This window comes from Halyomorpha halys, unplaced genomic scaffold (genome assembly GCF_000696795.3).
Source record: "Halyomorpha halys isolate HHAL.00 unplaced genomic scaffold, Hhal_1.1 Scaffold148.1, whole genome shotgun sequence".
NCBI lineage: Eukaryota > Metazoa > Arthropoda > Insecta > Hemiptera > Pentatomidae > Halyomorpha > Halyomorpha halys.
In genome coordinates this window covers 111,794-126,474 of record NW_027112919.1, presented here as the reverse complement: position 1 = coordinate 126,474, position 14,681 = coordinate 111,794, and the positions used below count along the sequence as shown (strand labels likewise).

Here is a 14,681-nt window from a genome sequence, read left to right as displayed (position 1 = left end):
ACAATCCGATACTTATAACATTTAACATCGTAAAACATTTAACATTTAACACAACATCATGAATACCCCTAAAGTAGAGAGGTTGTTCATAATCATGTGGCGTTGGCTGACGACCGCCGTCCCATGCACAGCAGATGTGTCCCTTTCAAGGGTAAATTAGGGCTTACATTTTAGGGAATTTACTCTTCTTTAAATAATGTTCTTTTAGATTTTCTAGTGTTGTTGGTAGTTTTAATGATATAGAGCTCCGAATGAAAAATGTTTTTTAAGGTTTTGAAACAGCCGCTATTTTTTATTCCCCCTACGTATACTTGGGAGACTCATCAATTTTGACTAGTAATTATACATAGTTTTCATTAAAATAATAAAAAATTGGTTTGAGGTAACTAGTTTTTTTTCCTCTTGAGCTCTTGTACTATGAGAACAATTAAAAATATTACCAAAATACAGTTTTTTATGACTGACCTAGTCTCAAGATCATAAAAAAAAAAAATGAAATTTACATTTCTAGTTTCTATTAAAAGTATTAACTGCTATCGGATAAGGAACTGTTGATTGAGACTGAAGCATGGACTGACAGGGTAGACTGAGGAACTGAGATACTAGACAGAAGACAGCTGTGGCGGCGAGATCATAGGGCCGGCTCCTTTGTCGGTCTACATCAAATGGACCGACCGCAAATCTTTTTGTTTTATATCCCCAACTCTCACAAGGTCTCCCCATTATGGCTATGCTAAAATATTCAAATAGCGTTAATATACGACCCTCTTAATGCGAATGTATTCCCAAGTCCAATAATATACTCCCTCCATATTTTCCTTCTTGAATTATATTATATACCCGCCCTGGGAGCTGTAGCCCTTTGTGATCTAATGGGCCGGCCCCTTCCGTTCGTTACAAATTACTATACGGTAGCCAGTAAAATGCTACAGTCATCAAATTTTTATGGCCTCATTTTCACGAGGCAATAAAAAAAAAAAAGGACAAAAGAAAAAACTCCCTCGGGCTTAGAGAAAGATGGCCAGATGTAATATACGAAATGGGGGACATTTCTTTTGAAAGAAAGGTGACATTTGTAAAAGGAGGGCAACGACAAAATTCAATCAATACAATAGTAAAGCTAGGACGTTTCGAAATTCATGTAAAAATACAAAACAGTATAATTAAAAAAAAAAAAAATCTGAACCGCTACAAGCAATGAAGGTAAGGTGTACAATTTGCCAGGAAGTACTGTTACGAGACCAACGGTTGTGCAAGGAGATTTTAGTACAAGAGCCCAAGAGGAGGAATAAGCTAATTTTTCATTCCCAGCTCTATATCTTAAAAAGTAAAAACAACACAAGTTAACCTAAGAGAACGTCATTTAAAGAAGAATAAATTTGCTAAAATATGAGCCCTAATAGAGTTCTTTACGTTAAATAGGTTTCGAGATATAGCTTTTTAAAAAGCAACATTTCATAAAAATGTTTATATGGGACGTACTAAAAGATCATTAGTCAGTGAATTTATTTTGAAAAATTTATATCTCAAAACCCATTTGACGTACAGATGTCTATTAGCACTCAAATTAAAGCTAGTTTAAAGTACTATAAAGTAGTTTATAATGTTTATCTTCGTAGGATTAATAGTTTACATGGAATTCGCTAAAATAAATTGATATAGTTGTTCGGACAAATTTTTATTTTCCAAATTAATATTCATATGTGAATATCATTAAAACTACTATCCCTACGAAGATAAGTGTCATAAACTACTTTATAGTAAGTTAAATTTCATTTATTTTGAGTGTTGGCAGACATTTGTGCGTCTTATGGATCTAGAGATATATTTTTTCAAAAATCCAACATTTTATTCTGTACATTTTAGTGTTTAATAATTAGTTCAGGAAATCCATTTTTCAAAATAATTTTTTATTTCACTGTATGGTATGACTACGATACAATAAATTGTATATTATCAATTGTCTACGAAAAGGTTACCAATACATATATTTTTCTTTTTTCTCTGTATGGTATCATATGAGGAAACAATTTATTTTTCCATGATACATAATTTGTACGACTTTGTAATGAGCAGATCTCTAAAATATTAATAAATACTGAACTAACGGCTAAACATAAATGGGAGGATTACCTTAAGACCTTTTCCTAATGTGGTTTAATATATATATATTTTAAAAACTTTTCATTTTATTATTATTTATTTTTTTTTTTTACGATAAGAATATTCTATCTAAGCGTTAATTAAACAACTAAATGGTCATTTATATGATACTATGTAAGATCCGGAACAACCGAGGGAATAATCATGTAAATGGGCCCTGATTTGCATAACAGAATCAAAGTTAACTAGCAGCTCTGAGATTGCAACCAATTGCATTTGGAGTGCAGCGGCTAAAGGACAGTTAAGGATAAAGCTAGGCATTTAGGTCAATGCAACTCAGGCTACTGCACAGGATAATTCTCGATCTGTCTGAAGCTCTTCTCTTCTACTGTTTCAACAAAAAATAAATTATATTTAGTGTTGTTAATTATGTGAAATTCAATTAAATTCAATAACATAAATTTAAATTTTGTATATCTGATTTTTTAGAGAGAGAAATACTTTATTTATCTATGCTGCCTAAATACATTAGGTTGCAATCTCACACAGCATACTTATCAATCCGTAATCGGACAGATATAAATTATACATACATGGTATAATCAGAAAAAAAGAGATACAATAATAAGATATAATAAACAATTTTTCCCCCCTACAGTTTCCTTTTACAATCCATTTCGGTCTGTAAAACAAATACAAATGTTTCAATTCATTCCTATTTTTCTTTCTCATTTCTGCTGCTCCAATTTCACCCTTTCATAATTTTTCAATTCCCCCGATCAACAAATTCGCTCTCCGGAATTCACCCTCCTAGATCCTCTTCAGTGACTCGCTGAACAAATTCGCTATTAGACGGCAATGTGAGATCAGACCATCATTCATAGTCACAGCCGTAGATCAGTTTACCAAGAACAAACAAATAGATACATTTTACGAGAATAAGACTAACACATAGATTAAAAGGAAAATATAATAAAAAAACGGTTACAGGAAACACTTGAATGGATAAATAAGTTTAAAAAAAAATATTATTAATAAAGTAAAATAATTTAATGAATAAATACGTTAAAAAGTTAAATACGTTAAAATAAATAAAAGATTTGAATTTTTTTTTTTTATATTTATCTTTATTGAAATTTACAACTGTACATAGCAATGCATTCAGTAAATTTGTTGTAAGTCTATAATGGAGTGATACAGGCGTATAGAGAAACTAGTCATTAACAGCACTCTAATAACACTTTTACATTAGAAGGTCTCGTGGCCATCTTCTTTTCAGACGCTTCGGAAGATTGTCAGGAATGGAAGAGGAAGCAAGATTAGAAACTAGTGCGTTTGGGTAGTTAGGGAGTTTATAATGGAAGGAATGATATCTAGTTCGCGCTAGATCGGTTACATATGGAACATGGAGTAAATTAAATTAAAAATAACTTATAAATGGCATATGATCCGGGTGTGTTCAAACTAAACTCAAATTAAATATTTTTGTACTATTTTTATTTGAGCCAATGTTTCGTCCCGCGTTGCAAGGCTTCGTCAGGGCTAAAAAAGATACAAACACTTAACATAAGTAAAAAAGTAAATGGAAAATTATAAGGTTTTACAATGAAACGGAAAAATTATAGGTTATAAACAATAAATGAAAACGGAAATAGTAACTGATAAAAATAAGAAATATTAAAGTTAGCACAAACTTAGAGATGAAAAAGGAGGATGAGAACGAAATCAAGAATAAAGGAAGAAAATGAACGAGACAGAATTGATACCGGTTATCAGGACATGCTTTTAATTTCGATAATCCTTCAATTCTTGCCACTGTCCCCAACTATAACAAACGTCTCATATCGGAGTCCATTCACATAAAGTTAACGGAGAACTCAGTCAATCCTCAAGTTGATTAAGACTGCATCTCGCTGACATGCCGACACATTTTGAACCTAATAAAACCCTCATAATATTTCTTTTCTCTTTGTCCTGCATTTCAGAAGCCCAATTTCCTGTCATGTCTTTTATTCTGGTTTTATTTCCTGAATTCTCTCTTCATACTTAATTTAATTATATTTTATATTTACTATCCTTCCTTTTTCTTTTATATTTATCTATTTGTTTTTATCTATTTATACTCATGTGTTACCAGCTTAAGTATACTTACATTTATTACTTTATTATTAATTTTTCTATAATATAATTTACATTCCTCTGTATCCCCACTCATATGGTATATTGTCTTTCTTAATCATTTATATTTATTGTATCCCATTATTTTAACTTTATTTCTTCTTTGTTTTCTATCCATGTAATTTTTTTTTTTGATAAACATTTCTTTACCCCCTCTATTATATATATATTATCATTTATTGTTTATCTAATTTTAATATTTTCTGCATTGTTTACTTTAAAATTATTTTCTAATGTGACGTACTTAACTGCCATACCCAAATCTTCCAATACAAGCGGTTCACTCTGACTTTGACTTCTGACAGCTATAAATTCTGTCTCCTTCATTTTCTTCTTTTATCATTATCCCCCTTTTTCATCTCTTAGTTTGTACTTTCTTTAATATTTCTTCTTCTTATCTGTTACTATTTCTGTTTTCATTTATTGTTTATAATATCTAATTTTTCTTAATTAAATTTTAAATCAGACCAATTTGGACATATGGAATTGAGCTCTGGGGCTCCACCAAACCATAAAATTCTTCCCGCATCCAATCGTTACAATCCAAAATCCTACGTAAAATCCTTGATGCTCCTTATTACGTCACAAATAAACTCATTCACAAAGACCTTAACATCCCATTCATTGCAGATTTGACCCAAAACAGATATGCGTCTTCTCATTCCAAACTCCTTAACCATCCTAACCCATTAATTCCGAGGCGTCTGAAAAGAAGATGACCACGGGACCTTATAATTTAAATTAATGTTTGAAGTACCACCAATGGGTGGTTCCTTCCCAAGATTTTCAAGTGTATAAGAAACATACTACATATTTACCTATTGTATTATTTTGTACAGTTGTAAATTACATTAAATAAATAATTAAAAAAAAAATTTTACATTTCATTTACTTTTTTACTTATGTAAAGTTTTTGTATCTTTTTTAGCCTCGACAAAGCCCTGCAATGTGGGGCAAAACGTTGGCTCAAATAAAAATAATACAAAATATTACTGTTTGAGTTTAATTTGACCGCACTCGGGCCATATTCCATTTACTAATACACATGGTCGATCAGCAATCTTCCAAAAATAACTTATTCAATTTTTCCTATTAAAATCTAAGATTTCTATTCAATTATTAAAAATACTAATATAATAATATTTCTCATTGATATATGGAACTAATATTTTGAAATATATGATAATATGCTTAGTTCTCTTCTTTTTTGTTTGTTGTTTGATATATTCATTTATTATTCTTTGAATTATTTACTTTCTTCCTATATTGTTGGATATGGACATGTAAACAATAAAGTTGCGAAACGTAGCTTCAATGTAGTTGTCCTATTTATTGATCCTTAAGAAAAAAAAATAATCAATATTTATATCTCTTCCTCCTTACAAATATCTGAAGCTTTGTCCGTATTTTCTGAAATATATTTTGAATTATTGTTAAATTATATCAAGTTGAATATTGATAAATAAGTTAAGATATTAGGCGCACCCGATACTAGGCCCGCAGTGTCAACAGGACCGAACGGCTTAGTGGGATAATGTAATCCAATCGGCAAACGGATTATGTTTCACAACAGGAGCGGTTTAGTCAACTAGTTCCACCATTATGTAAAGTATCTCTTAATACCACAACTTATATCTACTCAAACATACATTATATATAAATATTTTTCGGACAAAATATTTATTAGTTGAGACAAGATGTCTCTGGAATGAAGCCTTGATTAATTAAAAATTTAAATTATCTGAAAATGTTTTTTTTCGAACTTAAAATAACGACATATATAAGCTAACTTTTTTCACGACTGGTATGTTTTTTTTTTTTTTAATAAATACTTTTTATTTATTGATATATATTACAATCTGCCACACAGTTGTGGGCAATAAGTTATAGTGATGAATCATCTCATACATACTAAAATAAATTAAATGAATGAATAAAAAAAACTCTTAAAATATATACAAACAGAACAATAAACTAAATGAACATAATCCAACTATCTGTATGAAAAAATATATAAATAAAATAATATAATCTCTAGTCACATTTACACTCTTATATACAATAGGGGTATTCATGATCTATGTTAAAGCGTGTTAAATGGAAAAACTCGTGTTAAATCGAAAAAAATTGCCTTCTTTTGCCGTGGTAAAACGAAATAACATTTAACATGGCTGAGAGTCTGTTACTTGGTCAGTTAAATCGAGAATGACGTCACACAATAGACCAGTTGAGATCGCCACCATATTAGTTGTGACTTTCAATACAGTTGTCAATTAGCTCATCTTCATTCTCTTCTTCACAAGTTTGAAGATCAATAAGACACTCATAAGCTAAACTTTCACACAGATTCCACATTTCACTCACTCTAGGCATGTTTTAATTAATTACTAAAATCAAAACTGAAGTAAACAATAACATGAGGGTCTGGAAGGAAGGTTATAAACATAAAGGCTTATACAACAAGTTGCTGAGAAAATCCGCTAGGGACTCTTATGCATTTAACGTTTAACATGACTTCAAATAGGGCTGCTCACAATCCTATAGTTATAACATTTAACATGGTAAAACATATAACATTTAACACAACATCATGAATACCCAATATTTACACAATCGACCTGAGGATCCCTGAGCCCACTCTATCACCCACGTGTGAGGGGTAGAGCAGAGCTCAAAAGATCCCAGCGCATCCCTCTCGTGTTGTATGTATACTTTTTTACTAGTCTGTCACTAGGTCTCCTAAATGACGTCACGCAACAGACCAGCGTTTTGTTTGTTGTGTTAGGTCACTTGCTCGTAGTTTATGTTTTTATTGTTTTGGATGTTATTAAAACTAATAAAGCAATGGATGACAATAATAATAATGTAATGACGCTTTTCAATTAGCTCTCCTTGATTCTCTTCCTCACAAGTTATAAGATTAACGAGGCTAAACTTTCACACAAATTCTACTTTTCACTCACTTTAGGCATGTTCTAATGAATTACCTTAATCAAAACTTAGAAGTAAGCATGAAGGTTTGGAAGGAAAGGTTATAAAACAAGTTGCTCAGAAAATCCGCTAGGAGCTCTTGTGCATTTATCATTTAACATGACTTTAAATAGGGCAGCTTACAATCCGATACTTATAACATTTAACATCGTAAAACATTTTACATTTAACACAATATCATGAATACCTCTATTATTGACTGATGCTCAAGGTTCACACAAAAAAAATAAATAAAAAATACATATACACAAAAGAGACTGGCTTATATACGACAGCCAACCAGGACCACATATGGACCAGAGCCAGGTATAAGTCGGGTCGGTTAAAATATCGGATAAACTGAGTCGAAAAAACATGAGTTTTAAATATAACAGAGATAAAATTATTGTAATATAATACGCAAGCTGTGGTCTGAAAAAATCTTTATACCATTCAAAATAATCAATGTAAATTTTTAGAAACATATCAAAAGAATCCGTGACACGAGAAAAAAAATGTATTTTTATTTTCTCCACTAATTTTGTAATATTAGATTCTGTTATATAAACTCAGAAATTAGTTATAGAGATCTGAGAGCACCTATAAATTTGGCACATGAAAATTTGTCCGAACAACTATAAATCAATTTATTTCAGCAAATTTCATGTTAACTATTACTCCTACGAAGATAAACATCATAAACTACTTTATATCTCATTAAAATAGCTTTAATTTGAGTGCTAATAGGCATCTGTACGTCGAATGGTTTTTGAGATATAGATTTTTCAAAATAAATTAACTAACTACTGATCTTTTAGTTCGTCCCATCCAACATTTTTATGAAATGTTGCTTTTTAAAAAGCTATATCTGGAAACCTATTAAATGTAAAGAACTCTATTAGGGCTCATATTTTAGCAAATTTATTCTTCTTTAAATGACGTTCTCTTAGGTTTTTTTGTGTTGTTTCTACTTTTTAAGATATAGAGCTCGGAATGAAAAATTAATGTTTTTTTAAGGTTTTGAAACTGCCGCCATTTTTTATTTCCCCTACCTATACTTGGCAGACTCATCAATTTTGACTAGTAATTATACATAGTTTTCATTAAAGTAATTAGAAATTGGAGATATAACTGCCTTTTTTCTCCTCTTGGGCTCTTGTACTATTTAGTGTCGTTATTGCAGGTTATTTATGTTACCACCTTTCTTTACCTACTCACTACACTCAATTCTGTTTCGCTCTGGCCTCGCATCGATAAGGCTCTGCATTTCTCCCACCTGTACTCTTCTACCGTCCCATCTTTTTTTTTCTCATTTGAGCATTTTGCTCACCTGGACACCTCCTGGGTATCTTATTTTAAATCGATATTTTTTTATGAGCCGAGGCATGAAGATCTTGGATATTTTACGAAATTTTGATTCTTCATCCACTGGTGGTAGAATTACAATTTAAAATTTCAATTTCAAATCGCATTGAAAATAATCATATTTTTGTTATCAACTCATTCACTTTTCTAAAAAAGTAGTACAAACGGTCTATCTTGAGACAAATGCTCACGGGACTCCTCTTAGAGGAAAAATGTAGGACATTCCTACCGAGTTAAGCGACGTTGCTTTAATATATATAGAAGAAATAAGAAATTTAGTAGTTATAAAAAAACGTCCGTTTGGTCTCAACACTTTTTTTTATAAATTTAACACGTTTCGGCCATTCCACCCATCAACCATCAACGTCCACGTTTATAGACAAGGAATGAAAACGAAAATAATAATAGATAAAAAAGAAGAAATATAAATTATTAGTTTTATTTGTTAAATATAAATATAAATTTTTTCCTTCTTTTATTAGTTTTTATTTTAATTTATATTTCATATTTTTATTCATTGTACATCTTTATAATTTTTCATTTACTTTTCTCATTTATGTTTGCATCACTTTAGTATTTGTAACTACGATTCCTATATGTAAGATCATAAAGGTTAGGAAGGTAAAGGTCATAAACTTCTTTATAGTCCATTAAACTAGCTTTAATTTGAGTGCTAATAGACATCTTTACGTCACATAGTTCCTGAGATATAGATTTCTCAAAATAAATTAACTAACTACTAATCTTTTAGTAGATTTTTAAGAAATTTTGCCTTTTAAAAAGCTATATCTATTGGACGTAAATAGCCCTTTTAGGGCTAATATTTCAGCAAATTTACTCTTCTTTAAATAATGTTATCTTAGGTTTTCTAGTGTTGTAGGTAGTTTTTAAGATATAGAGCTCCGAATGAAAAATTAGTGTTTTTTTAAGGTTTTGAAACAGCCATCATTTTTTATTCCCCCTACCTATACTTGGCAGACTCATCAATTTTGACTAGTAATTATACCTAGTTTTCATTAAAGTAATTAAAAATTGGTGTGATATAACTGCCTTTTTCTTCCCGGGTCTTGTACTAATGATAGTGTAATAAGATCCTGAAAATTGCCGGAATGACTGAAACGTTGGAGTGTTAAATAATATAAGAAATTTATTTAGGAAAAATGTAATTGACCAAAAGGGAAATTTAAATAACTAGGATGGAAAAACTTCTTGTAATTTTTGACAATCTGTTAAACAATATACCATGAATGGAAATAGCCTCTTTCCTCCTGTATTGATAAAGTAGAATTTTTTTTTTTGCGGGAGGGGGAGAATTAATTGATATACTAATTTTTATCAGGGCTATATATTTCACTGTCCGGCTGCAATTATATTTCCAAATAGCTAAACAAATAAGTGAAATAACCCAAGTTGAAACGTAAAAGACTGGAAAGACGGGAACCTAAATAAGACGTAGAGGAGAGAGCAGCTGGAGATAGGATTAGACGGCGGTCCCTTTGATCTGAGAGAGATGAAAGGCGCCGCCGTGGCACACCTGGCCACAGGATTAAAAACAAATTAGGGGCGCACACTCCTGCTACCTGTCCATTATGGCTTCTTCCTTCTTTTTTCTATCGCTCTGTCGAGAATGGGCTTCTTTTGGCGCACCGGCCGGCGGGCGGCTCTCGTAGTAGTAATCGGTGTCTACTATGTGCATCGGGCACACTTGTACTTGCCGCTTGGGGTAGTGTACAATAGCTTGTACATTATCGGTTCCACTACCGGTAATGATGACTGAGCAGGACTCCTTCAGGTACTCTTCGGAACTGTCTGGCGCCTCAGCACTTGAATGCTGTGGTTATGTAGGGGTATTCATGATGTTGTGTTAAATGTTAAATGTTTTACCATATAAGTATAAGATTGTGAGCAGCCCTATTTAAAGTCATGTTAAACGTTAAATGCATAAGAGCCCCTAGCGGATTTTCTCAGCAACTTGTTGTATAAGCCTTTATGTTTATAACCTTCCTTCCAGACCCTCATGTTATTGTTTACTTCAGTTTTGATTTAAGTAATTAATTACAACATGCCTAGAGTGAGTGAAAAGTGGAATTTGTGTGAAAGTTTAGCTTATGAAATGATATGAAAAAATAACTTTATTATGGGACATATGTCCCCTAAGAATAATTACATGGTTCATATAGTGAGATTTTTATCTGGCGAGCGTTTACAAATTTTCAGATAGTAGAATGAAATTACATTGTTTTTTTTTCTCAAATGTATCATTAAAATTATCCATTCTGGTTTAATAACAGGGATATGAATACCACAAACACACGAAAGAACTGAGCTGTCACAACAATAATGGCGGCGATCTCAACTAGTCTATTGTGTGACGTCATTCTCCATTTAACAGACCAAGTAACAGACTCTCAGCCATGTTAAATGTTATTTCGTTTTACCACGGTAAAAGAAGTCAATTTTTTTCGATTTAACATGAGTTTTTCCATTTAACACGCATCATGAATACCCCTATTATATGGCGGAAAATAATATTTTGGACTCCCTGGGGATCATACATCATCACCTGCATGGAAATTAGCTCTAGATTATTCATTGTTTATTTATTTATTTTAGTAAGTGGACCTGTCGATTTGTATGTCTTAACTTACTTATTCATTAAATTATTTTATTTTTATTATTTTTTTTTTTACTCATGTATCCAATCAAGTATTTCTTTTAACCAATTTTTTATTATATTTTCCTTTAAATTTATGTATTAGTTTTGTTTTGGTAAAATGTATTAAAAGTTAAAAAAAAAAAATTAAAACAGACAGTATTCAAGTAAACAGACAAATAAAAATAATGAAAGGTGCGCTATAATACATCTGATGTAGGTCTGAAATTCAGGTCGAAACGTCGGCAAAAATAAATGTTCGGTTTATTGTCTGTTTTTTAACTATTTTTTTTTTTGGACTCACCACGTATGCTTACTTCCTTATACTGTTGTATGCTTTGCAGAAAAAAAAGTTAATATTCGTTATTTCTATCTCAAGAAATCTAAATATATTTATATAGCAACACGAAAATAAAAATGTTTTGTTAAATTTGTCTGTTTTATAACTTTTTTTTTTGGTCTCTTCGCGTAAGATTACAACTTCCATATAGTTTGTTATACTGTTATATTCTTGGGAGGAAAAAAAAAATTAATATTCACTATTTCTATCTCAAAAAACCTAAATTTGAATTTTTATAGCAACACGAAAATAAAAATGTTTTGTTAAATTTGTCTGTTTTTAACTTCTTTTTTTTTTTGGACTGTGCGTATTCTTTATGACTTCCTTATATTTTGTTATACTGTTGTATTCTTGGCAGGAAAAAGTTAATATTCGTTATTTCTATCTCAAGAAATCTAAATATATTTATATAGCAACACGAAAATAAAAATGTTTTGTTAAATTTGTCTGATTTATAACTTTTTTTTTTTTGGTCTCTCCGCGTTAGCTTAGGACTTCCTTATAGTTTGTTATACTGTTGTATTCTTGCCAGGAAAAAAAAATTAATATTAGCTATTTCTATCTCAAAAAACCTAAATTTGTATTTTTATAGCAACACAAAAATACAAATGTTTTGTTAACTTTGTCTGTTTTAACTTTTTTTTTTTTTAGACTTAGCGTATTCTTATGACTTCCTTATGTTTTGTTATATTGTTGTATTCTTGCCAGGAAAAAAGTTATTCGTTATTTCCATCCCATAAAACCTAAATATTTATTTTTATAGTAATAAAAAAATAAACAATATTAAAATTTGTTTTCCTTTTCTGGTCTTAGATTTTTTTTTTTTTTTTTTTTTTAAAACACAAATAGTGATAACTTAGACACGATCTACTCAAACTACTAATACCAGCACTAGTCTACTCAAAACTGTGGCATAAGCATTTGGGCAAAATTAGGTATAATTTAAACTAATAGCTAAGATTGTCATGGTTACGACATTTATTTATCAATGGTTCATTCATGAATAAGGGTCGTATCCATGGCAATTTTAGCTATTTGTTCAACTATAGCTATTTTTTACCCATCTCTGTAAGGTGGTAAGTGAAAGTTGTGTGATGTGCTCACCATATTTTTACAAGACAGATCACACTTTTGTAATGTTTAGTGACAGGAATGGTATTAAGTTGGTAACTATAATTACAGCAGTAATAGTTTTAGGGGATGTAAGAATTGGCTAACTCAATGATTCACAATGTAAATATTCAATTGATCATTTCATTGTTACAGAAGGAGGTGACTGTTTGACTCAGTGGCAGCGACCAAGGTGCCATCGCAGAATGCCATCTAGACGTGGAGGTTGTACCCTTTTGTTCCCTCCAGAGGTGAGAGCACAAGACTCCGATACAGATCTGCTTGTCTGCTCCGACCTGTGGAAACCTTGTCAAGCGACCAGGAAGATTGGAGGATTGTCTTCTTGCAACCCCATGGCCAACAACAAGGGCTGTGATCAGAGTCTTGGCAATCCTTGCGTCTTCATGCGGACTTGCCATCATGTATGTAATATGCATTTGAGAACATGTGTTCGGTTAATAATAAGTATAATATTTTAAAAATATGAAGAAGATAGTCATAGGTGCGATCAAAAGTAACAAAAAATAGTTAACAACCATTTATTTGCTGATGTTTCACCTAACTCTGGAGAGCTTTATCAGGGCTAAAAAAGATACAAAAAAATTAAAAATATGTTGACAATGTACGATAAAAATATGCAAAAAAAACAACAAAGGTATGGTTAAAAAAGATGATAATATAAGTGAAAAAATTGATATAAAAATGACCAAAAGAAATAGAAATAAGATGGACTATAATAAGTACATATAAAAAATAATTAACATCGACTATTAGATTATTATTGTTATTATATATTATTTCTTTTTATATACTTATTATTGTGAATGCTATTTTTATTCATTTTTTTTTTTCATTTTTACTGTTCTTGAATGAAGTATGCCTTCAACTTAATTGCCAGACACACTTTACACTTTAGACACACTTTACTTTTGGTTGGCTGGTTGGGTTTGAGTGGACTGTATATAAATGAAAAATAATGCATGACTAGGTGATAATAAATCTCTATTATATGAATTACAAGTGGTGTAGAGGGTGGCTGAAAGAAACATTCATGGTTAGATGGGTTAATAAATTTTGAATGACTAGGCTATGGAAAACTGTAGATGTAATGAGGTAGTTGGTGAAGATTTTAGTTATTCTGTATCTTTTTAGCCCTGATGAAACCCTGTAGAGGGGGGCAAAACGTCAGCAAATAAATAGTTGTTAACTATTTTTATTCCCTTTTGACCACACCCCTGACTGTCTCCTTCATATTTTGAATAATATGGTCAATAATTTATATAAATTATATTTATTTATTGTATTAAAAATAAGTGTTCGGTAATTAAAAGTTTTTTATTTTCAAATATATCTACCAGACTATTGAACATTATAATTTAATGCCAGAATGAAGAGTCAAAATCTATCTTAATTGATCTCTTAGTTTATTTTCTAAAATTTAAAAATTGATGGTTGTATCAAAATTATTTTCAACCAACAGCTGGTGAACTTCAAAACTGGCCAATTCAAATAATAAAAAAATGGCAGAAAGGAGTTAACAGCCAAATGTATTGTTAAATAAAAATATCATTGAATCTCTTGAAATCATTGTGCAAATATTCATTTATTGATTCACAATATTTATCATTAGAATTTTGGTATTTTCAATTACTGCTAAAAAAAAAATGTTCTGAATTTTATCATTTAAAGCATGTAAAAAAATTATTTATTTAAATTTATTTATTACTAATAATTCATTTTAAAAAATAGAAAGGAATGCCATACATTTTTTGTTAGTGACGCTTCTTTATTAGATAAAGCAATCAAAATAAAAAAGTATATTTTTCTATTAAAATTTTTGTTTTGTCTTTTTACTAATAGTATTAATCATTTAAATAATATTCATCAATAACTAATTAAATAATTTCATCAACTACGACTCAATATTTTTGATCAAGCAACTTGATATTTTTATAAGTTGTT

At 30.5% G+C, this 14,681-nt stretch overlaps 1 protein-coding gene across 1 annotated transcript in view; it reads left to right on the top strand.

The window, feature by feature from the left end:
- LOC106678599 (uncharacterized) overlaps nt 1-14,681 on the top strand; it is a 53,916-nt gene that overhangs the window by 33,459 nt on the left and 5,776 nt on the right. The window contains exon 4 of the mRNA XM_067050590.1: nt 12,876-13,141. Coding sequence (XP_066906691.1) covers nt 12,876-13,141 — 266 coding nt within the window. The remainder of the gene's footprint in view (nt 1-12,875; nt 13,142-14,681) is intronic.